We start from the raw sequence: 27,618 nt of genomic DNA on the forward strand, positions 1-27,618 counted from the left end.
CAGCTCAGGTCATAATTTTGCAGTTCGTAGGTTTGAGCCCTGTGTCGGACTCTGCGCTGACAGCTCAGTGCCTGGAGCCTGCTTCAGATTCTTTGACTCCTTCTCTCTCTGCCCCTCCCCTGCTTGTGCCCTCTCTGTCTGTCTGTCTCTTTCAAAAATAAATAAACATTAAAAAGAAAGAAAGGGAGAAGAGAATAGAGAGTGAGTGAGTGCTAGTAACTTTTCCAAGGAGTTCAACTATGACTGGAGGAGAAAGAATTAGCACTGATAGTTAGAAAAGTGGGATTAAGAGAATTCTTTTAGGGGCGCCTGGGTGGCTCAGTTGGTTAAGCGGCCAACTTCGGCTCAGGTCATGATCTCGCGGTCTGTGGGTTCGAGCCCCGCGTCAGGCTCTGTGCTGACAGCTCAGAGCCTGGAGCCTGTTTCAGATTCTGTGTCTCCCTCTTTCTCTGACCCTCCCCTGTTCATGCTCTCTCTCTCTCTGTCTCAAAAATAAATAAATGTTAAAAAAAAAAAAAGAATTCTTTTAGGATGAGAGAAAAAAATAGCATGTTTGTAAACCAATGGAGAAGATAAAGTAGAGAAGGAAAAATTGCTGCAGGAGAGAGGGGGTAGAATTGTTACAGCACTGTCCTTAAGTAAGAGGTGATGGCATCTTGAAGTTCAAGGTGTGTGTGTGGTCAGGGAGTGTGGCCTTAGCTAAGTCTCTCTGAAGTTCACATGCGTCATTCCAAGCCTTGAGGGATTACTGTTGGTAAGTCATAACGTTAGAGTTAGATTCTAGTTTACTTCATTGATTGCATTTTAACTCTGACATTGGTAAATGAGATGCAAATCCCAAAGGTGAATGTAGATTGCTGAAGGTGGCAGGAAGAGAGTCCCCTGGTGTCAGAAGTTAGTGGCATCATAAAAACACTCTTGATCTCTGGTGCTGGGTTAGTGAGAGAAAGCCCTGTCTCAGTTGATTCCACATCCTGATCTCTCTGGACATAGACTTGATCTCCTGGATATTGAACCGTCTGACCATTAAGACTTGACTTTCCATTTAATCTGTTTTGCCCTTTTCCATTTAAAATTTTTGGCTTAATCACCCATGTTCTGGATTTATTCCTTTTGTGACTTCTGGGACCCCAGACTTCTGATTTGCTGATAATTTTCCATAGTCTTCTGTTTTAACTTGTTAACTTTCAGGACTTTATCTGCCCACACTTTCTGGTGTCCCTTGTCTCCACTGACTAACACAATTGTCTTGATGCCTAGAATTGATATTCAGTAGCCAACCAGACTATAAGAAAATTGACTGGATTATTAAAATTGGATTTATAAATTATAATACTTGCTATTTCTGAATTGATTAAACGATTTCTTAAAATTATAAAATGATTAGTCTATTTTTTTGTTCTATAGTATTTATTTAGTTTGCTTAACTGTGTCTTATAATCTGTAATATTAAAAAAAAAAAAGAAACCTAACTCTGGAAATACAACAGTAAAATGAAAGTAAGCTTTTCTACAAACTAGTATGTTACACACAGTACTTTTTCTGAACAAACAAAAAAGAAAAAACCTAACAGTAGCCTCTGAAATTAACAAAAATACATAGGGAAGAGATGTGGTTGTGACTTAACTTAAATATGAAACATATATACTATGATTAATGCTTTTGTCTTTTTTTCTGAATCTCTTTCAAGGTTGTTTATGATTCATTTTGGCTGCAGGGTAGATAACTGACAGCAGCAGGTCCCAGCTGTGGTCGGAATATTCCTGGCAAAGTATGGTTCTAGTTGTCATAAAGATAGGATTTAAATAAGCATATTGCTGCCCAGTTTTAAGTATAAGAAGAAGGGTCTGGCATATGCAGTCTGTCAACTAAAAAAAATATTTGAACCCAGACTAGATGGTGAGTAACGATACTACCATTTCGCGAGTGCTCATCGTGTGCCAAGCATATATACTCTCTAATCCTTACAACAATCATTTTAATAGGTGTCATTAAACCATTTTATACATGAAAAGCCCCTAAAGTTTTAAGAAGTTAATAATAAATTTGCATAAGGCTACACAGCCAGTAAATTGGAGAGCAGGCGTTGGAGCCTGTTGGAACAATTTTGGAAGGTATTATATTTTGATTATGACTTCTCTGCCCATAAGTTTAGTAGATAATTGAATGCATCTGAGATTAGGTCAGTGTCAAATACTTTCTTACTGTGGGCTTGGTGGAATGCTGTATTACCACAGTTGTCAAATGTGATTGCAGAACTGTGGGGTTCCCTGAGATACTTTCGGTGGGTCACCAAACTCTTCCTAATGTGAAGATGTTATGTGTTCTTCTCACTGTGTTGACATTTGCATGGCTGGTACATAAACCATGGTAGATAAAACTGCTTGTGCTTTTCTGTGAATCAATGTAGTGGCACCAAACTCTACTAGTGGTCACTGTATTCTTCACCACCAAGAGTTCACAGTTCAAAAAAATTATACATCTACTAACTATGTGTACATATGAGACTAAAATTTCAGTAGTGGTAGTCTCTGCATGAGTATTTTCTTATTTGTACTTATCTTTATGACTTTATTTTTTTAGTGAGGTTATATCATTAAAGAAAACAAAGCAATATAAAAACCACATTTGATTATTTTACAGTGTGTGTTATTTTTATAAAAACATATGAAACTATAGTAAACATATAATGTGATCATAGAACAGTTGAATCCTGCCTGTTTAAGAAGGTATTACTGGGCGGGGGGGTGGGGGTGGTTCCTGGGTGGCTGGGTTGGTTAACTGTCCAACTTGATCTCAAGTCATGATCTCACAGTTCGTGGGTTCAGGACCCTAGTCAGGCTCTGTGCTGACAGCTCAGAGACTGAAGCCTGCTTCGGATTCTGTGTGTGTGTGTCTCTTTCTCTTCCCCTCTCCAGCTTGTGCTCTCTCTCTTTCTCCCAAAAATGAATAAACATTAAGAAAAATTAAACAAAAAAAAAAAGGTGTTACTGGTAGCTTGACCAAGTAGATACTGGTATTTGACAATGCAGCCATATGTGAACAGCTTTACTAATCCTTTTGTTTTCTGTCTAGTATTAATGAATAAGCCCTGGAAGATGGAATTATAATGATGTTTATAAAAATACTTTAAATTGTTTCAGATCATAGCAGGACATGGTGACTTTCTGGTGTACACAGTTAATCACAAGTCAGCACTGACACAGATGTGACAGTTTTGATGTCTAGTTTTTAGTATTAATCACACAGCCTTTGATCTCATCCTTTTCTCAATTTGAAAATTGTCATCTTCACTTTCTTGCTTCAGTTAAGATGATTTAGTGAGTGGGTTAAGTAAATCTGCAGAATCTAGGGCAGTGTCTTATCAGTAAAATGAAGATAATAATAGAATTATCTCAAAGGATGGTTCTGAGGATTAAAAGAGATAAAATATACAAAGCATTTAGAACAGTGCCTGGAACATAACAAGTACTTGATAAACATTAGCTATTTTTTACTAGAAAGTGCACAAAGTCCATAGAAAATATTATTTATAAAGATCTAACTTTGCCGAATACTCACTTACAAATTGTTCATGTTTTTAAATTATCAGTGGTCACACAAAGGCCCTCATAGCTTTTCTTTTTGAAGTGGGCATCTGCTTTTCAGGTGGCCTTCATAATTTGATTAGTACAGTTTTCCCAAGTGAAAACACTGTGGGTTTAGGCAAGAACCTGGTCAGTACTCTGATTTAGGAAGATGAGCAGAGCCACCATTTTCTCCTTGATTATGTGTTTGCTTATTCACTTGTTCACTCGTTTTGCAAACATATATTGAGTAGGAGCCATATGTGGTAAGCCTGGTGCTGGGGATAGAGTAAAAAGGCATGAGACACATCTGTGGTTGGGGGAGATACCTTTGGGGGGCTAAATATAGCACGCTAAGTGCTCTTGGGGGTGGTGTGGGGTGGGGAAGCGCTGAGAGCGGTAGGTGATTTGGAGGGAAGTCTTGCTGTTTGCTGCTGGGCGCTAGGGTCAGGCAACAGTTGGAAAGGGCAAGGGAGGGACGTTTCTCTGATGGGAAACAGTGGCAAAAGGGCTTTCAGGCTGAAGAGCGGCATGGCCCTTTTCTTCTCACTTGTTTCTGGTTCTCTCAGGACATCTTATCATCCGCTAATATGCCCTAGAGGCAGTTTGCATGGAAGATTTATTAGTGATCTTTTAATGTTCTTCATATTCTAAAAACTTTTTTTTTTACATTTATTTATTTTTGAGAAACAGAGTGAGACAAAGCGTGAGCGGGGGAGGGGCAGAGAGAGACAGAGACACAGGATCCGAAGCAGGCTCCAGGCTCTGAGCAAGCGGTCAGCACAGAGCCCGATGCGGGGCTCGAACCCACGACTGTGAGATCATGACCTGAGCCAAAGTTCGCCGCTCAACCGACTGATCCCCCCGGGCGCCCCAATGTTCTTCATCTTCTATTCACTAGGCTCAAAGAGACCTTATGTGTTTATCCAAAATTTTTAGGTATATTTAATAAAGGCAAGGGGGTTCCTGACAGATTTTTCCATAGGTTCTTTTAACCACACTGAAATTTGTTTGTTTTTAGATGTAAGGATTATTTTTATTCGTCTACTTCAGAAATGTTGAAGGAATACTCTTTAAGTTCTTTTTTTTTCCTGAATCAACCCATAAACTTGTAGACGAATCATAAGAAAGCCATTTAACTGGTATTTGTATGAAGAAGTCTTTTATTGTAATTGGATTTTCAAATCTTTGGGCTCATTTTTGTGTCTTTTGCAATGGGTTTTTGTTTTTACTGCTTTTTCCTTCATCTTTTCATTTTGCCAAGTTGAAGTTGAGTATTTGAGATACTGTCAAGTTGATTTGGTGTAATGCTGCAGGGCTGTCCAGGAAGGAGTATGTTAGTTCACTGGTGATAAGTTTAGAAATGGTTTAAATGCTGGAGAGCAGTAGATGAAAATGAATAGTTCAGGAAGCCGACAGACTGTGCAGGAAATACATAATGAGATGAGAGAGACTACTAGGAAAGGAATTTAGAATCTTCTAGGAGACACAAGGCAAGAAGATTAATTATATACAAGTGAGAATATAATAAGTACCATGAGGATAAAAAGAATGTCTTAGAAGTTTATTCAGTGAATATTTATTTAGTGCTTACTGTATGCTGTTTGTGTGTGGGGGGAGAACATTTCTATTTAAAGAATTCAGGATAGCATTTGCATAGAGTTCATGTCACTTAACTTCACCCTTGAAGGATACATAGAGAACAGAATTCTAAAGCAATGCCATTCAGCTGAAATATAATGTGAGCTATATATGTAAATTTAAAACGTTCTGGTAACCATATTAAAAGAAGTAAAAAGAAATAGGTGAGATTAACGTACCTTATTTAAGCCATCATGTCCAAAATGTTATGATTTAGACATGTAATAAAAAAATTACTAATGAAATATATTACATTTTAGTAGTAAGTCCTTGAAATCCAGTAGGTATGTTACATTTCCAGCACCTCTGAATTCAGAATCTAAATTTGCACTGGAAATGCTGGATCTATATTTAGAGTACATTAAACTTAAGAGTTGGAAAAGAAGATTGACATAGCAATTTGTTCCAATCATACTTTAAAGTTTCTAGTAACTGAATAGGGCATCTGTTTTAAAATTTGCATGTAAATTGATTAACATTATTACAATTTTAAAATTCTTTCTGTGGTTGTACTAGACTCATCCCAGGTGCCCAGTAGCCACTTGTAGCTATGAGCTAACCTATTGGACTGGACAGTTCTAAATGATTGAAAAGAAAGCTTTTGTAGGTAGACTAGCACATGCATTGACCTCTTCTTCTGTAGTGTTGGAGAATAAAGCACGAAAGCACGTGGCTATAGCAGTCACCCTTGCAGGGTCCCAGCCCTCACGAATGCTGTATTTCCCAGAGACAATGTGGCGCATATTTGACATTTAGCTGCGTCACCCTGTTTGAAGTTGAAGGTTCTGTTTGAAGTTGAAGGCTCTCCACTCCACCCTGCAAGTAGTTTTTGATATTTGGTAGCTGGCTAGGAACAGGAGGATTCCACTGTGTTACACGGAAGGTATAATGTTAATACTTTAAACCAGCCGCAAACGTTTCTGTTATACCTCCTATATACCACTTATGAAGTCAGACATCTCTATAATACAGACTCCAAAAGATTAAAATGAAAAGTTACAGACAACATAGTTAACTGTAAGCTGCTCAGTAAATTATTGTAATGAGACAAATGCTGGTTTAAAACGTGACTGTTCCCTGTGTTTGTCATGCTGGAATGAATTGACTGTATTTCCCAAGATGAAACATAATTAACAATTTAATTTATCTTAACTGTACTTATTAGTTGGTCTTAGTGCTTTGTGATTACACCAGAATAATACGTGTAGGAGCCCACCACTGTTTGAAATAAGTTTTAGGTGGTTGTTTGTGGGTTGCTCCACAGACATGTATCTCTCTCTACAGACATGTAAAAGTTTACATAGAGACCACCAGACTAACATGGCTCTATTTGGAAAAAATACTTACAAATTTCAGCGATGACTGTAGATGCAGCTTACTGATAGTACTATCAGAAGTGCTTTATTATCTTTGACTGAGAAGTTATAGTCCCATGACTGTCTTTGAGGGTTGATCATAAGGTTTTTGACTTCTTCAATTGGGAAAGTTTTGGAACAATTAGATCAGTCTTATATTTAAGGGCATATTTCTTCAGCTTTGACTTGAGCCCTTTCTTTTTAGAATGATTATATGATTTAAATACATCTGGCATATGTATCTCTAGTTTGTCTTAATTGGGGGGCTCTGACTGATGCCTTTTCTCTGATAGTTCCTTGGGAATCATGTCAGGAATGCACGTTGTTCTTGATTCAGTCTGTTCTTCCTTCTTTAGTGATAGAATTCTATTCTAGGTACATGGCCATTCAGAGTCAGGACTACATTTCTTAGCCTCTCTTGCTTCTAGGAATCCCTCTAGTTTTGACCAGTGGGATGCACACAGGATTTTTATGTGGCAGCTTTTTAAAGAAAGTGTTCATTATGTGCATGTGTGTGTGCCTGTGTGTGTGTGTGTGTGTGTGTTGCAAGGGGCATACCCTTGCTCTCTTTTTCTCATTATTCTTTCCTTCTTTGCATCCTGCTTCCTGGAATTCACTTGCCACTCTTTTGGACCATGAGTGGTCCCCAAATTCAGAACAAGAAGGTAGAAAGTGCCTGCATCTTTGATATTTAATGACATGATGAAGTACCAAAACAAGCTTGTATTGCACACTGGACTTTAATGTGAGAGGCAATTGAACTTGTGTTTTCTGTAACCAGTTGTTATTTTGGATTTCATCATGGCAGATGAACCCAATCCCAGCAATCCACATAGACTTGTATAGTAGTAGGACTATCAGAGGCGAAGGTGAAAACCACCACCCATATGAAAGGATTCTGAGTGGCCCCTAGAATTGGAGGAGAGCCAGGGCTAATTAGCCACACTTCCAAGGATGTCTACAGCCAGGGACGTGACCTCACAGGGCTCTTTCTCTTCATCTCTTGGTTTTAATTTTCTTTTCATTTCACGTTTCATTTCTGTGTTACCCTAGACTAGCTTTCTCCAGCAAAGGGATATGGCCACCTGTGGTACCAGACTAACTTCTTCAATAGCTTGAGGATGTATATTGAAAACAGCTAGTCTTGTTTTCTGTTTGAAAAATATTAGGGAGTGACTCAGATTGACCAGTCTTGTGTCACATACCCACCCCTGTGTCTGTCACTGGTCCAGCTTGGATTACATGGCCTTCATTGTGGCCTACTTTGTGGGAGATAGAGAGATTGGGCCAGTGTGAGGTTGTGTACAAGGGTTAGCAACATCTTCTTGAACTATTTGTTGTAAATTAAGATTGGTGCCATTTAGATAAAACAGTGCCTAATTCAGCTGATAAGTCATTCATAAAGGATTTATGATAAGAATCATATTATTCTTCCTTGAAAATAGTCCATATATGAAAAAAATGAGGACTGCTAGTTTACTCTGAATTTACTTTCTGACTCTGAAGTTGTGAATTTGGCAAGATATAGCTCAGATCCCGTTTTTGGAATTTTTATGAAGATGGATTCTGGCCACGTTAACATACTATGCAGGCAAGTTATTAGTAGCCATTGAACAGATTTCCTGAATTTCTTTTATCTTCAGTCATGTTGATTGTAATTGACCCATTGGTGTAATCATGAATCATTTAATAGATAGGAGGAGGTGTTTTTTCAATGTTTATTTTAATTTTATTTTTTTTGAGAGAGAGAGAGAGAGAGAGAGAGAGAGAAAGAGGCAGAGAGAGAGGGAAACAGCGGATCCAAAGTAAGCTCTGCACCGACAGCAGAGAACCTGATGCGGGGTTTGAACTCACCAACTGTGAGATCATGATCTGAGCTGAAGTCGGACGCTTAACCAACTGAGTCACCCAGGTGCCCCTGAAGCATTTTGAGTATTAGAAAATTAAGGCTATTATATAATGAAAAACATTTCAGTGTCACATATTCTCTTTAAAATTCTAAAGTGAGAGTTATCCTCAAGGAATTAAAATTTGGCAGTTCAATGTTTGACATACGTGAAATTTGTTAAGTAAAAATACTTTTCTTTTGTGGGAGGTAGGGGAGCTTTCATATGCTGAGTTACCAAAGTTTACTTGAAATCTTAACAGAATCATGGAAGATCAATTAATTGAAAGGTAATGGTGTCATGTGATTGAGTTGTGTCAAAGGGGATAGGAGATAGATCTCTGTCTGCAGGGCATATTCTTGGGTGAATAGGGCCTGGTTTGTAATGGGCAAAGGCTACTTATGACAGTGCCCTCTTTCCAGGTGGCTTTCAAGCAACATGGTGACATTTTAGAGACTTCAAAAATAGAGGTTTATTTCTTTGGAAGTATTATATTTATTAATCTGGTTTCAGTCAAATGTCTATGAGATGCCTAGAAAGGATGTTTTCTTCAGGACTCTTAAAGGCTCAAACTTTCTACTGTTTTCTGCAGTCAATAAGAAACGGGGTTGAGTCACTGAAATCATTATATGCTCTCTTTTGGTATTTAGTCAGACCACAAAAGGCAGGGGGTGGGGGGAGGTGAGAATGGGGGAAGAGATCTTTGATATTTAATGAACAAAGAGGAATATCTTTGAAAAGCTAGTATCGGTTCTAAAAAAAAGTATTTTCTGATCAGAATCTTTTCTAGGTGATGTTCACCATAGTCACAAACAAGAAGAAAGAATGAGGACCAGAAATGAAAGTCTTGCTGTAAGATTTGATTATACATACTAATTTTTCATTGTACTAGGAGCAGCCGTATCAGGCATACTCCATTATGACTTATGTTGTTTGCAGGAGTTTAATTCTACTGTGGGATTGGAGATAGTGTAGTATAGAGCTCCAGCATGCATAGTCACTGTGTGGACACTGTATTTTTTCCTTCACCCACGGAAAATGCTAGTCGAGGTCAGAGATTAGGCATCTGCTTGCTTACTAGTGTCCTTCTTTCCAGCCTAATACTGGAAATAAGTGAACGCACGTTTTCCTTTTTATCCTGGAGTAGCCAGCAGTTAGGACTTTTCTTCTTTGAAGAAGGGAGACCTATGCACATTTAGCAGTTAATGTGTGCACATTAACCCACGTCTCTGAAAAAACGTTCAAGAATTTCATATTATTTTCATTTGCAAGGTGAGAATTCCGTTGTAGTGGTATGAATATCTGAAGTAATAAGGAAGGCCAGGACAAAAATAGGTTTCTGAGAAAGGCATGGTGTTTTTTGCTTCCTGATACTATTCCAGCTTTATCTACTGATCTCAGCCAGAGCCAGTCAAGTCCAGGACCCTCTGGGCTTAGCCTTCGCTCCCTTCCCTTTTTGCCCCAAGCCCAGTCTATTTCCCAATAAGCCTTGCTTAAAAAAATCCTCCTCTCATCAGTTCAGACATTTCATAAATTAGAACTACTTACTAAAGTGTCCACTTTTGGCATTTTGTTTGGACGGCTTTGTACTTTCATGTACCATGATAAAGGAGCAAGGCCTAGCTTTCTTACTATGTTTATTATGTCCTATTTGAAACTATCTGACATATTCAAGGTTATCAAGTGCTGATTTTGGTATATTCTAATTTTTTCAGTCTAACTTTATTTGAAGACTTATTAATTTTATTGCCAAACTGTCTAGTCCATTAAAATGTCAGTTAATTTACTTGCTAGTAGTTAATTTTATAAGTCAAAATGGGAGCAGTAGTAATAATGTTTCATAAACAGTGACAGTTTTTCAGCACTACAAAAGGCTTTTTTTTTTTTTTTTGCTTAGGTACCCTAGTTCATGTAGGAAAGCTCCCTCTAGTGTTTCTTGGAGCAAACACAAATGGCATTGAACTATTTTCTTTCTTTAGAAGACTTAATTTTTTTAGAGCAATTGAGGGTTCACAATAAAATGGAGAGGAATGTACAGAGATTTTTCAGATACCCCTGCTCCCTCACATATATAGCTACCCTCATTATATGACTCACAAGAATTGTGCATTTGTTACCAAGGATAAACTACATTGACACATCATGATCACTCAAAGTAAACAGTTTACTTTAGGGTTCATTCTTGGTATGGTATGTTCTTTGCATTTGGAAAAACTTATAATGACATATATCCATCATTAGGATACTACACAGAGTATTTTCACTTCCCTAAAATTCTCTGTGCTCTGCCCTGTCATCCCCCCTACCCCTCTTCTCTTCCACCCTTTTTTATTGTCTCCAAAGTTTGCTTTTTCCAGAATGTCATACAGTTGGAGTCACACAGCATGTAACCTTTTCACACTGGGTTTCTTTCACATATTAATATGCATTTAAGGTTCCTCCATGTCTTTTCATGGCTTGATAGCTCATTTCTTTTTGGCAGTGAATAATGTCCCATTGTCTGGATGGACCACAGTTTACCAATTCACATACTGAGGCACATCTTGGTTGCTTCCAAGTTCAATTATGAATAAAGCTTCTATAAATATCTGTGTGCAGGTTTTTGTGTGAATAGATGTTTTCAACTCCTTTGAAAAAATACCAAGGAGAGTGATTGCTATATCGTAGGATAAGAGTATGTTTCGTTTTGTAAGAAATCAGTATTTTTAGTTTTGTAAAAAATCACCAAACTGTCTTCCAAAGTGGCTAAACCATTTTGTATTCTTACAATCAACATATGAGAGTTTCTTTTGGTCTGCATCCTCATCAGCATTTGGTGTTGGCAGTCTTCCAGATTTGGGCCATACTAATAGCTATGTAGTGGTATCTTGCTGTTGTCTTAATTTGCATTTCCTGGTGACATATGTGGAACATCTTTCTGCATGCTTAGTAGCTGTCTGTTTATCTTTTTTGGTGGTGTGTCTGTTAAGGTCTTTGGCCAATTTTTAAATTAGGTTGTTTGTTTCTTATTGTTAAGTTTCTAAGAGTTCTTTGTAAATTTTGGATTATAGTCCCTTAGCAGAAGTGTCTTTGGCAAATATTTTCTCCCAGTCTATTGGTCTCCTGATAATGTCTTTTGTAGAACAGAAGTTTTTAATTTTAATGACATCCAGCTTATCAATTATTTCATTCATGGATCATGTCTTGGATCATGTGTCTAAAAAGGTATCACTATACCCAAAGTCATCTAAATTTTTTCCTATGCTATGTTCTTGGAGTTTCATATATTTTTAAAAATATTTATTTTTGAGAGAGTGCACAAGCAGGGGAGGGGCAGGCAGAGAGAGAGAGAGAGAGAGAGAGAGAGAGAGAGAGAGAGAGAGACAGAATCTGAAGTAGGCTCCAGGATGTCAGTGCAGAGCTGGTTGGAGGGCTCGAACCCACGAACCATGAGATCATGACCTGAGCCAAAGTCACATGCTTAACCGACTGAGCCACCCAGGCACCCTAGGAGTTTCATATTTTTTGAAATTTGCATATAGGTATGTAATCCATTTTGAGTTAATAATTGAGTTTGTGAAGGGTGTACTCTATGTCTAGAGTAATTTTCTTTTCTTTTGGCATGGGGATGTCCAGTTGTCCAGCACCATTTGTTAAAGAGACTATCTTTGCTCTATTGTATTGTCTTCACTACTTTGTCAGAGATGAGCTGACATATATTTATGTGGGTTTATTTCTAGGCTGTCTATTCTGTTCCATTGATCTGTTCTTTCACTAACACCACACTGTCTTTATTACTATAGCTATATAGTAAGTCTTGAAGTTGTGTAGTGTCGGTCTCCAACTTTGCTCTTTTCCTTCAGTATTGTCTTGGCCATTCTGAATTGTTTGCTTCTCCATATAAACTTTAGAATCAGTTTATCAATATCCATAAAAGAAATTTTGGGGATTTTGATTGGGATTGCATTGAATCTATAGATCAAGTTGGGAAAACCTCTGACCTCTGGACAACATTGAGTCTTCCTAATCACGAATATGGATTATTTCTCCATTTATCTAATTTTTCTTTCATTAGGTTCATCAGAGTTCTGTAGTCTTTCTCCTATAAACCTTGTACATATCTTGTTTGATTTATGCCTAAGTGTTTAATTTTGGGGGGTACTAATGTAGATAGTGTTTTGCTTTTATTTTCAAATTCCCCTTGTTTGTTGCTGACCTATAGGAAAGCAAATGACTTTTGTATGTTAACCTTGTATCCTGCTACCTTGCTATAATCACTTATTCTGGGAGGTGTTTTTTGTTTGTTTTTCAAATTCTTTCAAGTTTTCTACATTGACAATTATGTCATCTGAGGATGAAGAGAGTTTTATTTCTTCCTACCCAATATTTAAACCTTTTGTTTCCTTTTCTTGCTTTACTGAATTAGCAAAAACTTCTAGTATGATATTAAAGAGGAGTGGTGAGAGTGGACATCCTTGCCTTGTACCTGATCTTGGTGGGAATGTTTTGAGCTGCTCATCATTAAGTACGTTTTTAGCTTTAATTTTTTGTGGAAAGGCTTTTTCAAGTTGAGAAGGTTCCCCTCTGTTGCTAGTTTTCTGAGGGTTTTTATAATGAATAGATGTTGGATTTTGTCAAATGCTTTTTCTGCATCTATTGATATGATCATGTGATTTTTCCTTTTTTATTATTTATTTTTTTAATGTTTATTTTTGAGAGAGAAAGAAGAGAGAGAGAGAGAGAGAGAGAGAGAGAGAGAGAGAGAGCACCAGTGGGGGAGGGGCAGAGAGGGAGAGGGAGACACAGAATCTGAAACAGGCTTCAGGTTCTGAGCTGTCAGCACAGAGCCTGATGCAGGGCTTGAAGGCTGGAACAGTGAGATTGTGACCTGAGCGGAAGTCGGACGCTTAACTGACTGAGCCACCCAGGCACCCCTGATTTTTCCTTTTTTACTCTGTTGATATGATGGATTACATTAATTGATTTTCAAATGTTGAACTACTTTTGCATACTTTAGATAAATCCCACTTGGTCTTGGTGTGTAATTCTTTTTATGATTTACTGGATTTGATTTGCTAATATTTTGTTAAGAATTTTTACATCTACGTTCATGAGGGATATTGGTCTGTAGTTTTTCTTTTCTTGTAATATCTTTGTCTGGTTTTGGTATTAGGTTAAAACTGGCTTCATAAAATGACTTAGAAAGTATTTTCTGTTTCTTTCCTCTGAAAGAGATTGTAGAGAATTGGTATAAATTTTTTTCTTAAATGTTTTATAGAATTCACCAGCAAACCTATTTCAGCTTGATGTTCTCTGGTTTGGAAAATTATTAATCATTAATACAATTTCTTTCATAGAAATAGACCTATTTAGACCATCTGTTGCTTGTTGTATGAGTTTTATCATTCAGGGATTTGGTCTATTACATTTAAGATATCAAATTTCTGAGAATGAAGTGATTCATAGTATTCTTTTATTATCCTTTTAATTTCCATGGGATCTATAGTGATGTCCCTTCTTTTATTTCTGATAGTAATTTGTCTTCTCTTTTTCTTAGGCTGGCTAGAGTGTAATCAATTTTGAACTGTTTACTTTTAAAAATGTGAGTATGAAACAAATAATAGCACAAATAAGATGACAGGATATCATCTAGTTGAGTAAGAAAGTAATAGGTTGATCTCACATTGAAAATGATCTGTGGTTGGGTGAAGGGCTATGCTGCATTTGAAACTGTGGTCTCATGGTGCCAGCTTAAAAAAAAATAACCTCTTTTCAGGGGTGCTTCCTAGATGCCCCTATTCTATGTCATTACAGTTAGAAAATAGATGAACTTTCTAGATTAAATATGTGTAAGAAATTTGACTTTCTCTGTTATGACTTTGCTTATTTTACCTTTTTGGTCATACTTATATAAATATTCATATGTAATAAAGAAATATGGAATTATTTTTTACAAGTGATACAAATACTTTATAATCTGTGTTACTCTTATTTAGTAAGGTAAAGAATTATATCTCTCTTTTTTTTTTTAATGTTTATTTATTTTTGAGACAGAGAGAGACAGAGCATGAACAGGGGAGGAGCAGAGAGAGAGAGGGAGACACAGAATCTGAAGCAGGCTCTAGGCTCCGAGCTGTCAGCCCAGAGCCCGACGCGGGGCTCGAACCCACGGACCATGAGATCGTGACCTGGGCCAAAGTCGGACGCTTAACCAACTGAGCCACCCAGGCGCCCCAAGAAATATAATTCTTGGGGCACCTGGGTGGCTCAGTCACTTGAGTGTCCGAATTCAGCTCAGGTCACGATCTCGCGGTTTGTGGGTTTGAGCCCCGCATTGGGCTCTGGGCTGACAGCTCGGAGCCTGGCGCCTGCTTCGGATTCTGTGTCTCCTTCTCTCTCTCTGCCCCTCCCCCACTTATGCTCTGTCTCTCTTTGTCTATCAAAAATAAATAAATGTAAAAAAAAATTAAAAAAGAATTATATTTCTTTTTTGCCTAACTATATGCAAACTTTTTCCAAAATGTATTCCTTATGTAAATATTACTTATATAGCATAGCTCCCAGTCTCATCCTGGGCAGAAAAAGCAGTTTACCTACATGGTTTCACTTTGAGGTACAAAATCTCTCTTAATTGCTGCCTGAATCCTGAATTTCACCTGATATGTGAGTTTTCAAGTTCAACTTTAGATTAAAATGCACATTTTCCCATGAAAGGGTTGTAGGGGTCACATTGAACATCATTAGAGCATAGAAAGTGTAACCTGAGTGATCTAAAGATAACTTTGCCTCACAGTTTTGCCTCTAGTCAGACTTGAATTACATTGTTCAGTTTTCCATACTCTGATCTTCTTCCCCATCATCACCTCAGCTGATGGTCATGCTTTCTGTTTTACTGAGGAAATTCAAGGAGTCACAGGAGACCCACCCCATTTTCCTGCATCTGTGCCTTTATACTTTGCCTTTCCCTTTGAGGCGAACTGTCCATGTCCCTGGATCACTTCAAACTTGCCCAGTGTGCCCTAGATGCTATCTCTTCTTGCCTACTTAAGGACATTGTCCACAATTCTACCTTCTTCCTCCAGATCATCAGTTTCCTCTTCACGATTGGATATTGGAGCTGTCATTTCCTACATTTAGGAGAGAACCCTCTTTTGACTCATTTGTACCTACAGCTGCTGCCCTAATAAGTTTCATGTACCTATTGTTTGGATTTTGTTCCTGGAATTTTCTTTGGAACATAACTCCAGTGAGAACTTTGTCCTAAACCCCACCAAAACTTTTATTGTCAAAGTCACCTCTCCTCTCCTGTTGCTTACTCCCTCCTTGGAAACCTTTCTTACCTGGCTTCAGGATACCATTCTTGCCTGGTTTTGCCCCTGGGTCTTGCTGTATTTTCCTTTGGTCACATCTCTGCATCTGCCAGACTATAAGCACTGTGTGCCTCAGGGCTTGGTCCCTGCTGATAATCTCTCTGCCTAGCTCTCTGTGTGTCAGGCTCTGTTATTTATACTCTCTTGATGAACTCATCTCCTGGCTTTAAATACCATCCATATACTAATACCTTCCAAGTTTTCTTTCTCAGCTTTGTCTTCTCCCCTGAGCTCTAGACATGTGTATTCATGTATATATCTCCGTTTGGATGCCTATAAGCGTCTTAAAATGAACAAGTCTAAAACTAAGCTCCTGCTCATTTTATGTATGTATGTATGTGTTTATTTATGTATTTATAAAAGTTTATTTTGAGAGAAAGAGAGAGAGAGAGAAAGGAGGAGGGGCAGAGAGAGAGAGAGGGAGAGAGAGAATCCCAAGCAGGCTTCATGCTCAGCGTGCAGAGCCAGATAGGGGGCTCAATCCCACAACCATGAGATCATGACCTGAGCCAAAACCAAGAATCGGATGCTTTAACTGGCTAAGCCACCCAGGTGCCCCTATGCTCCACCTCCCTTAAGCCTCCCCACCCCCAACCCGTTTCACCGCAGCTTTATTTTTCTAGTTCCTCTGGCCCAAACCCATAAAATTCATGCGTGCCTCCTTTCCTTCTCTTACATGGCACAATACGTCCATCAACAGATCCCCTTGTCCGTGCCTTTAAAATTATATCCAGAAACCTTCAGGTTCTCACCACTTCCCTGGCTGTGGCTCCTCAGTGAACCACTGTTAGCTCACCCTGGATGGGTGCCATGGTTCCTGTTCCTCACCCTTACCATCTCTCCTCCATACAGTAGGCAATGGGAGCACTTAAGCATCAAACTCAGCACTCTACAGTAGCTTTCGCTCTCACCAAGAGTAAAAGCCAAAGTCCTTTCAAGGCCCTGCATGACTGAGATGCCTCCTGTTTTCCGCAGTGGCCTCTTTGATAGTCTCCTGCTCACTCACTCATATCCAGCCACACTGGCTCCTCTTTGTTCCCTGAACACACCAGGCAAATTTCTGCTTCAGGGCCCTTGTACTTGGTGTCCCATCTGCCTGGAATGTTCCTCCCCTAGATATCTATATGGCTCACCACCTTGCTGACTTCTGGTTTTTACTCAAATATTTTATAGAGAGTCCTTTCTCTAAAATCGTGGCTATTCTGCCATTCCCTCCACATTTTTTGTCCCCCTTCCTTGCACTTATTTTCTCTTTGGCAATTTTCACTATCTAGAATCCTTTATATTTTACTTATGTATTATATTCCCCCCACTGCAATTTAAATTTCAGAAAGGCAATACATTTTTTTAAAAATTTATCAGCAGCTTCTCACTTCCTCTTTACAGTATAAATCCTACTTACACTGTAGATTTAATTAAACAGTATTAAAAAAACTTTTTTAATGTTTATTTTTGAAAGAGCACAAGTGGGGGAAGGGTCAGAGAGAGAAAGAGGAAGACAGAAGGTCTGAAGTAGGTTCTGTGCTGACAGGCAGATAGCAGCAAGCCTGATGTGGGGCTCGAACCCACTAACTGCAAGATCATGACCTGAGCTGAAGTCAGATGCTCAACCGACTGAACTACCCAGGTGCTCCATAATTAAACATTATTAAATACTTTCGCTGTCCCAGCACTGTGTCAGGCACATTTGCACATTTAATTTAATTTTCCCACTTTATTATCTCTGAAATAAACATGGCAATTTCCATGTTACAGATGAATGAAAAACCAGAGGCTGAGAAGGATGTATAGTGTCTTTACCACAGATAATAATAGATATTGGAATGGGGCTTTAAACTCAAGACTTCTAACCTCATGTTATGTATGTTTCTAATATACCATGCTAGGGATGAATCCACTTTTACAATAGTGATTTTCCTCTTGAAAGGGAATTTGAAAAGGACTGCCTTTGCCAATCCTTCACCATTTTATTCCTTACCCCATCTTCCATCTTGTTATGCTATTTTTCTCTAGCACCAAACTCAGCTGCTACCAAGGGCACTTTTGTAAATTTGCAACAGTCATAAAAGCACAAGTCCAGCAACAGGATTCAATGACAGCAGCAGTGAGACAGAATGGAAGGGGAGAATTTAGCAGAAAGGTTTTAAGAATTTCCCTCTCTGAACCTTGAGCTAACTCAGAGGCCAGCAAGAAACATCAGTTAGAGAAGAGCTGAGCAAAAAATGAGTTTGGAGCAAAGTGGCTGAGAATATCTAAGAAGTGAAGCCTGGTCTGAGAGGAAAACTGTCTTGACTCAAGTCTGTGTGGATCAAAACCCTCGCAACTTGGTTGATTGTGCTTTTAGTTACGTAGATACTCAGCTTTCTTTGGCTCTAAAAAGTTTCTTTTCTGCAATGTCATCCTCCCCTCCCCCCCCCCTTTATTGGTTTAACTTTGATGTAAATAGCTTGCTTCCACATCTATAAAACAAGATAGTGGGGATCAGTGATTCCATAAGGGAACCTTTAGTTTTATAATTATGTGAGTTTAAAAACCCTGCATTACTCTAGTAATTTTGAATCTAGACCTAGTGATAGTGAGACCTCTTTTTATCATGCAAAATTTACCTTAAGTAATAATATGTATTTTTAATGTTTTTATTTATTTCTGAGAGAGCACGAGCTGGGGAGGAGCAGAAAGAGAGGGAGACATAGAATCCAAAGCAGGCTCCAGGCTCTGAGCTGTCAGCGCAGAGTCTGATTTGGGGCTGGAATTTGTGAACCACGAGTTCATGACCTGAGCCGAAGTCAGATGCTCAACCGACTGAGCCATCCAGGTGCCCCTATAATTTATATTTTTAACCAAATACAAAGAATTGCTTAAGTACTTTCAGGTAAAAGTTAAGATGGTTTAAAAAAATCAATTTTATTTCCTGTTGAGATTGTCAGACAGCCTCACCTTAAAAATGACAACACAGACTATGCTTCCAAAGTCACTGGGGCTGGAAAAACTTCTGCACTTTCAGGTAATGGGTAGTGTTTCCTTAGCATAGGTGAACTATTTCATGGCACATATATGCTGGCTTATCACTTTCCATTGGTTGAAGATAAGCTTTTGAAAGCCAAACAGAAATTATAACATCAAGTGATCAAATCAGTCTTTTCTCAAAATGCTAAACTGATCTTTTTTTTTTTTTTAATTTTTATTTATTTAAGTAATCTCTATACCCATTGTGGGGCTCGAACTCATGACCCTGAGATCAAGAGCTGCAGGTTCTTCTGACTGAGCCAGCCAGGTGCCACTTAAAAGTTTGAGTAAAACATACTTAGGAGGGAAATCTGCCCTCTCCCTAAAGGCATGTATTACTTCCAAAGCAAATATATTTCTTTTCCATACTGTCTCTCTTTGAGACTAGTTTAAATTTTCAGTTCTTATCATTAGGCAGCTTTATCAGTTTACTTGAAATGTTTCCTAGTGTATTTCCTCAACTTTTAAGAATCCTTTCCCCCGTCTTTTTTGTACTTATCTAAATTTTTCTGTGCCTACTATAAGTATTATAAAATGATTAATAATGAGTCAAGCGGTTAAGCTCATATTGATTGTAAAAGAATTTGCCTAGTTATTTTTTGCCCTAACTATGGTTTAAGTTTATTCTCATACTCATATTTATATCCATTTTAAGTGCTTACTGAGGTTCATCTGTTCACCATTTTTTTGTGTAAAAAAGACATTGTACTATAATCTTCTCTTGTCTTCATAATTAATAAGCCTTAGACACTTATGATTATTTAAGCAGCTTAAGAAAGACAATAGTTGTCAAATTTAAAATGTTTCTTTTTAAAGAAAGCTAAAGCTTCTGCTCTTTAGTTCTGAACAATCAGTGTGTTTCCTGATTGCAGAGTCAGGAAATACTTTACTTTTGAAGCAATCACAGTTATTCCTGGGGACTTTTATAATTGGCTGCATAGTGATAACGTGGACTTTAACAAATATAACGGAATTACCACCGGCTTATTTAAAAAGAGAGAGAACTTTTGAAGTGTGACAAAAGGCCAATTCTGAGGACTACATCACTTTGGCATATCTAGAGCTCTTGGAGAATGACTTTCAACTGGCTTCATGACCAAAGGTACCTTTCCCTAGTGCTTTTTACTATCCAGATTTTTCTCCAGTGTTTGCCTAGGACTTTAAATATCAGTTGTGGTTCTTGTAAAATTTGTTTTCTTTTGAAGTCAGGTGGAGTATAATTTTTATAATACCCCTGGATTTCTTGGAGTGTGATAACTAATCATGATAATGAGAAACCACAGCATGGCATCTAGGGATCTAGTGACATTTTTTTGTTTTTCTCTCTAGAGTGAGGAATTGCTATTGTCTGCCTTTTAATACTTGAATCTAAATTCTTTTAGTGAGATCACTGAAGGTGTAACAACAACATACTGGCTAAAGGTGGCACTGTGCTTTTTCTTGATATTATGAGGCATTTGAAAAAAAGCCCTGCTCATTTATTGTTTGCTGAATCGACTCTTGTGTGTTAATGAAAACGAATCATTTCAATGACTTATACTATTTCTGGTTTAATAGTAGAGTTGATTTTCCATCTCCTTGTTCCTGTATTGACATTGGTGCAAAAATAAACTCACAGAAATTTGGGTCTGGATGAGGTCTTATTGACCATCTATCTCGCCCCCCCCCCCTCCACCCCCTTTCACTGGTAGGGAAACTCTCGGATACAGACTATCACAAATTCCTGGCAGAGCTGGGGGTAGACTACAAATCTCTCGATCCCTAGTTTGGCTAGTCTTTTTCATTATCATTGTTTTGTGTTAAAGATTATGTGCTGCTACAGGATAAAACCTTTGCCTTTAGTTGGCATGAAATCCTCATCAGGCTCCATATGACATGGTCAGGTTCTGCACATTGGCATGATTCACAGCTAGGGTATGAATAACTAGATTTTGCACCTAGACTGTGTAGTTTGAGGTGCTCTATGGCATCTGGAGACATTCCTGACCCATATATTCACTTCCTAGTTGGGTGAGCACTGAGCAGAGTGAAAAGCTATGGCTTTCCTCTTTTGGGGTACCAGATTTCAAGTTAGCAACAGGAATTTACTAAGCTGGTATCAGTCCTAGAGAACTTTTATCAGGATTCTAGGTAGTTGTTTGCTGCTATTTATTACCTCTGTTTGCTGACAATAGTCACTCAGTTTCTTCTGAGCACAGAATACTTTCCCAGTGGTCACATGGAAGAATTCTAGTAAGAACAAAATCACCACCACTCAGTCCTCCACTTAGGAGTTTACAGTATAATAATAGTGGGGGGGGGGGGCGGGAAATGAGGTTGAAACATTCAGTACCTACAAAGAGTCAAATTCATTAAAAATGTAGAAATGTACATAAAAAATATCAACACTGTCCTAGAGGAGAATGCCGTTTTCCCAAAATATCATGGTACTAGACTGCGTTTTCTTTCTTTTGTGCTGCTTCTGATTGACCTCTCCAATTAAATGTCTCATAGGTTTTCATGTTTCTCTAATAACTCATTTCCTCACTATTGATATTTTACTGACCTTGCTTTATCAGGGTCTCCCTCCCCGTGTGGGCTCTGAGCGTGTTGGCAGGGGCTGTATAATGTTTTATGTGTGTTTGCCATGTAACAATAAGCAAAAACAGAGTCGGGTGTTGCTAGGTCAGTTCACCAGGTCATGGAAAGCTGTTGATAGTCATGACCTGAGAGAGAATATTAAAGGTAACTAGAATCTGTATTTCATGGTGCAGTTAACAAGTCAGATTATTTCTTCTGCACTCTACAGAGACACTTTGGAAACTTAGGAACACTTGGGTTGCAAAATTAGATGAAAAGTATTTCGTGAAATATGGTTAGTGAGGAAGAAGGCATCCATCTGTCTCAGGGTTTGGCCTAATAGCCGCTAGAAACATTTTGCATTTCGTAGAGTTGAATGTCTATCTCACTCTCCTTAGCTTTGGCCCTTGTCAGATACTAAGGCAAAAAGAAAAGGACAGGGGCCTAAGGTTGCTGGTCATGTGTTAGTACAAAACACCTGACTTCTTTCCCAAGATAGGTCAAGTGTTCAGGGTAATCACTGAAACTATAGCATTTGGACTTTATTCTTTCAAAGGAAGTACTTGACCAGCAAGCTGAAATTCTTATGATTTAAAAAAAATTTTTTTTTTACATTTATTTATTTTTGAGAGACAGAGAGAGACAGAGCACAAGTAGGGGAGGGGCAGAGAGAGTATGAGACACAGAATCTGAAGCAGGCTCCAGGCTCTGAGCTGTCAGCACAGAGCCCAACGTGGGGCTCGAACTCACAAACCACGAGATCATGACCTGAGCCAAAGTCGGTTGCCTGACTGAGCCACCCAGGAGCCCCAAAATTCTTATGATTTTAACCTGTGAGTGTTCCGGCAGTATATCCCAAATAATTATGTGAAGTTCCGGTTTTAGAATTGGTGCTAGAAGATTTGAAGATCTATCACGTATGTCTAAATGTGAAGCAGCCCTGAATATAAAATTATCTTCTTTCCCAAAGGTAAAAATTATCCAGAAAGTTCTTGTTTTTTTTTTTCCGTTGGCCAACATAAGTATGTACTTTGTACCAGGAATCATTCTAGGTTCTGGGATACAAGGAAAACATGAAAGAAAAAAAACACACACAAAAGACAGAAATCACTGCCCTCGTAGGGCCTACATTTCTGGCAGATAAATTATACAGAATGTTAAAAGAGATAAGTGCTATATAGAGAGAGTAATGAAGTGGGGAAAAATCCAGGGAATGCTGGCTATGTCAGTATGCGTGCAAGTGCGTGCGTGTGCATGTGCGTGTGTTTTGGTGTGGGGGTGGGTGCTGCCTCACAAGGTGGTATTAGCATGGATTTAATGAGGTGAGACAGTGAGCCATGCAGTTAACTAGGGGAGGAGCGTGGAGCTCAGAGCCCTTGAGGGAGGAATGTGGCGGGCATGTCCCAGGAATGGCTCTGAGGAGGCCAGTATGGCTGCTGCAGAGTGCGATGGAGTTTAGGAGTAAGGTCCTAGGAAATGGGGTTAGGATGACAAGATGAAAATCTAGGTTGACTAAAGGTCATATGGAGGACATGTGGCCACAGGGCATATTTAATCTATACATTTATCACATGCAAATGGCGAGGGGGCCTTAGGGCATTGTTAGGATCTTGTCTTTTAATGAAATGGGCAGCTTGGAGGATTTGCAGGTGAGTAATGTGAAGTAAGTTTAAAAAGGATTCTACTTCAGTTTAAAAAGGATCTTTTGGCTTTTGAGAGTAGGTTGAAGGGGGCAAGGGACACCAGTTAAAAGATGTGTGCAGTAAACCAAGTGAGAGATGAAGATTTGTATTCTGTTGTATGAATGTACCACATTTTAGCTGCTTGCTTTTTTTTTCTTCAGTTTTATGGAGACATAATTGACATACAAGGTTGTATTAGCTCAAGGTGTATAAGGATTTGATACATGTGTATATTGGAAAATGATTGCCAAAATCATTTTAACATCATTCACCACATAGTTACAGGTTTTTTCTTGTGATGAGAGCTTTTAAGATCTACTTCTGCAGCGACTTTCAAATATATAATGTAGTATTATTAACTATGGTCACTATGTTATATATGACATCCCAGAACTTATTTATAACTATAAGTTTGTACCTTTTAACCACCTTCACCCATTCCTAGCACACCTCCACCCCTTACCTCCTTTGCCTCTGACAGCCACCAATCTGTTTTCTTTGTGAGTTCAGTTTTTAAAAATTCCACATATAATTAAGATCATGTAGTATTTGTCTTTCTCTCTCTGACTTATTTCAATTAGCATAATGCTCTTGAGGTCCATTCATGTTGCTACAAATGGCAGATTTCCTTTTTTATGGCTTGATAATATTCCACCGTGCATTTATATTTATATCTGTATTTTTTTTAAATCTATTAATTATGGACAGACACTGAGGTTGTTTCCATGTCTTGGCTATTGTTAATAATGGGGGTGCAGGTATCTTTTTTGATATAGTGATTTTTGTTTCCTTTAGATATATACCCAGAAGTGAAATTGGTAGATCATATAAAAGTTCCATGGTTAGTACCTTGAGGAAACTCCATACTGTTTTCCATACTACCTGCACCAGTTTACGTTCCCACTGACACAACATGGGGATTCCCTTTTCTCCAGATTCTTGCCGGTACTTCTCTCTTGTATTTTTCAATGATAACCATTTGGTGAGATGATATATCTCATTGTGGTTTTGATTTGCATTTCCCTGATGCTTAGTGAGTGTTCACTTGTTGATGAACATTTGGGTTGGTTATTTTGGGTATTGTGAGTAAGGCTTCTATGAGTATTTGTGGACTAGCTTTTGTTGTGGACATATGTTTTCAGGACTCTTAGCTCAATTTCTAGGAGTGGAATTACTGGGTCATGAAATCTACACTTAACTCCGGAGAAACTCCCCAAAGATTTTCTAATGTGGTTTTGCCATTTTACATTTCTGCATACAATGTATGAGAGCTCCACACCCCAGCGGGTCCTTCACCTTTTTGTTGTTAGCCATTCTAATGGGTATGTAATGGTATCTTACTATGCTTTTAATATGCAGATGAGAAGTGTCTGGATCTTAACGTCCTTATCCAGAAAGTTTATTTTATCCTCATTATTGAAGCATTGGTTCCTTTTAGCTGAGACTTATAATAACTTTTATTTATTTATTTATTTATTTCATTTATTTTTTCAGTCCTGGTTGATATCTGTTAGTGTATACTTTTGTTCAAATCTTAATTTTTTAAAACTGACCCATCATTGTAACTTTTCAGACTACTCAAAGGATATATTATGATTTATTAAAGGCTGGCGGTGGCCTATTTAATCTGTTTTGTTTTTGGGAAACAAATGCATTTAAAATGGGAAAGTATAATACTGATATTAAATTTCTATCCTACTTTTAAACCATTTATGTCTGACAGTGTAATTTAAGTTTTACCTTGTGTGGGGTCTGACTTCCTTTCTATATGTTATCATTTAGAATGGGAATGCATTCTGTGTGAAAAGAACAAGTCTGGGTAAATGCAAATGGTCTCTAAATAAATATTCAACTGAGATGTGGATTTTAAATTCTTTTCCAGGTTCCTGACGTTATAAGCAGCATAAGGCAGTTATCGAAAGCTGCCATGAAAGAGGATGCCAAAGCCAGCAAAGACAACGAGGATGCCTTTTACAACTCTCAGAAGTTCGAGGTCTTGTACTGCGGAAAGGTGACCGTGACCCACAAGAAGGCCCCGTCGAGCCTCATCGACGACTGCATCGAGAAGTTCAGCCTGCACGAGCAGCAGCGCCTGAAGAGCCAGGGCGAGCAGCGCGGCGGCGCGGAGGCGGGCGATGATCCGGTGGTCTTCGAGGCCGCAGCCTCAGAAGTCCTGGCGGAGGAAGGGGATGGCCTCCCCAGCATCCAGCCTGCCTTCGCAGCCGCGGCCGGCCAGCCTGGGCTGCCCAGCTCTCGAGTTGGCTTCCCGGAGCGGATTTTGGAAGATTGTGGCTTTGACGAACAGCAGGAGTTCCGGTCTCGGTGCAGCAGTGTCACTGGCGTCTTACAAAGGAAGGTTCAGGAGAACAGCCAAAAACCACAGCCGCGGAGGAGACACGCCAGCGCGCCGAGTCACGTACAGCCCTCGGATTCGGAGAAGAATAGGACGATGCTGTTCCAGGTGCCGCCCCGGCGGGGTTGGGGGGAGGGGAGGATGCGGGCGGGGCTCCCTCGCGCAGCGCTGACCGGGCCGGCCCCGCCCTGTTCCGCGCTCTGCGCTCGCTCCTCCAGGCTCCGCTCTTCCCTGCCTGAAGACTAGGCTGGTGGAGAAAAGAGCAAAGGCGAGCAGAACAGGGCTGCGAGGAAGACCTGGAATGCGGATTTTAAGCAATGAGGGAACAGGACACAGAGAGACGGAGAAAAAAAAGCAATGAAGTAGATTCTCCTTCGTGCCCCCAGCGTTTGCCTTAGATTGATCTTAAATGGAAGTTGTTGGCTGTCTCTTACACAGCTGCAGAAAGCCAGTCTTACAGCGGATTTAAAGATGTGAATCTAGGAAAGTGAGATAGGCATGGGGTTAGAGAAAGTTTTCTTTAGAGAAGGAAAAGTCTAGAGACTCACAGGTGTATTTTCAGATGAGAACACACCAATTCCTTCTGTTATACCCAAGAAGAAGGTTAAAGAAACATCATGGGCCTGACTACTTACTGGATCCGTTACTAAACTAATGTGGTACAGACTGTATTATAGATGTAAAAGATACATCTTCATTCTAAAAAGTAGTTTTCGAATTTGTACAGGAGATAGAAAATGCCAAGTTGCACCTAAAAGAAATTCAGTGAAAACAAAGCCCTGGAAAGGTTCTTTAGTCCTCAGCTTGTAAGATCTGACTTTTCCTGAAAAAAAAAAAAAAAAAAAAAAAAAAAAGAGTGACTGTCCTTTTATCTTGTGGTAACGAACCCTAGCAAGGAAATTCCACAGTGTACCTTGGTAAACAATCCCTGTGTGTAATCCTGACCTATCAGAGGTTCATGGGTTCTTTTGTTTTGCCCTCTTTTGTTTTTGATAACTCTAGGCATGTAATGAAAAGTGTCCATGGTCTTTTCTTGGGTGATAACTCTCACTGAGCTTACTCTCTTTTGGGGCTGTCGGATTTATTCGTTTTTTTAACTAGCAACAGGAATTGACGTTAATTTCTCTGGTTGTTGGTTTTCAAAAATTTTAACTAATTTGTCCAATTGCAAATACTATCTTTTGACCATTTGGGAGGAAGTATGATTATCAATTATAATATAATAATTGGTGCTTTAGAAATCGTGAAGTGAGGAAAGGTTGCATGTTTTTAAAAAGACAATCACTTTTAATATGAAAAAAAGAAAGGTTTCTTGTATCTCGTAACTTAAGACCTGTTTAATTTTCATGATCTTTGGACAAAAGGAGGAAATGTGGTGAGGCAGCCGATATTTGGAGTTGAAATACTGGTTGGATTGGGTGTTGAAGCACATGTGAATATGTGAGCAATTGAATCTGTATTACTATTTGGATATTTAATTGTGAAGTAAGATGTTGGGTCCTTGCAAGTTGAAATTAACTGGAATGTTTTTATTTTTAAGGTTGGGCGGTTTGAGATTAACCTTATCAGTCCAGACACTAAATCAGTTGTGCTTGAAAAGAATTTTAAAGATATCTCTTCTTGTTCTCAGGTATGTATTAAGGTACATCTTATGTTTGATGAAGCCAACTTAATCTTGTTTTTATTAAAAAAAAAAAAATTTTTTTTTAATGTTTATTTTTTGAGAGAGAGAGATAGAGTGCAAGCAGGGGAGGGGCAGAGAGAGAGGGAGACACAGAATCTGAAGCAGGCTCCAGGCTCTGAGCTGTCAGCACAGAGCCTGACGTGGGGCTTGAACCCACAAACCGTGAGATCATGACCTGAGCCGAAGTCTGGCACTTAACCAACTGAGCCACCCAGTTGCCCCACTTAATCTTGTTTTTAAATTAACCATCCAATAACTAGATTTAGACTCCTTCAAATTTTACTATTTTTTTGGAATTTTAATTTTTTAAGTGGATTTGTCTTAAATAAGAGCTCTTGTGTTTGTGTCTCTGCTGATAACAAAATCCTGTCCAGGTCCCTCAGCATATTAATAGTTGGCCCTCGTTTTTGTCACCACTTTTTCCTTGTAATGTCACTTCATCAGATACCTTCCTCTGGTGGAATTTTTGTGGTGGAGAGTTCTTTTGGACATACCTTCACAGTTAGTGTTCCTCAGAGTCTTGGGCAGTGGGACTTG

General features: G+C 38.8%; 1 protein-coding gene across 7 annotated transcripts in view; it reads left to right on the forward strand.

The window, feature by feature from the left end:
• The window catches only part of TBC1D4 (TBC1 domain family member 4), a 188,504-nt gene that overhangs the window by 95,233 nt on the left and 65,653 nt on the right, over positions 1–27,618 (forward strand). For 5 of the 7 annotated variants that reach the window (XM_053898034.1, XM_053898059.1, XM_053898149.1 and 2 more), the window contains exons 2-3: positions 24,927–25,505; positions 26,938–27,027. In XM_053898034.1, coding sequence (XP_053754009.1) covers positions 24,927–25,505; positions 26,938–27,027 — 669 coding nt within the window. Of the gene's footprint in view, positions 1–19,796; positions 19,906–22,759; positions 23,012–24,926; positions 25,506–26,937; positions 27,028–27,618 lie in introns of those variants that run through there. The other 2 variants (XM_053898186.1, XM_053898096.1) reach the window with 2 other exon arrangements.

Source organism: Panthera pardus, unplaced genomic scaffold (assembly GCF_024362965.1).
Source record: "Panthera pardus isolate Hobbes unplaced genomic scaffold, ASM2436296v1 HiC_scaffold_1, whole genome shotgun sequence".
Classification (NCBI taxonomy): domain Eukaryota; kingdom Metazoa; phylum Chordata; class Mammalia; order Carnivora; family Felidae; genus Panthera; species Panthera pardus.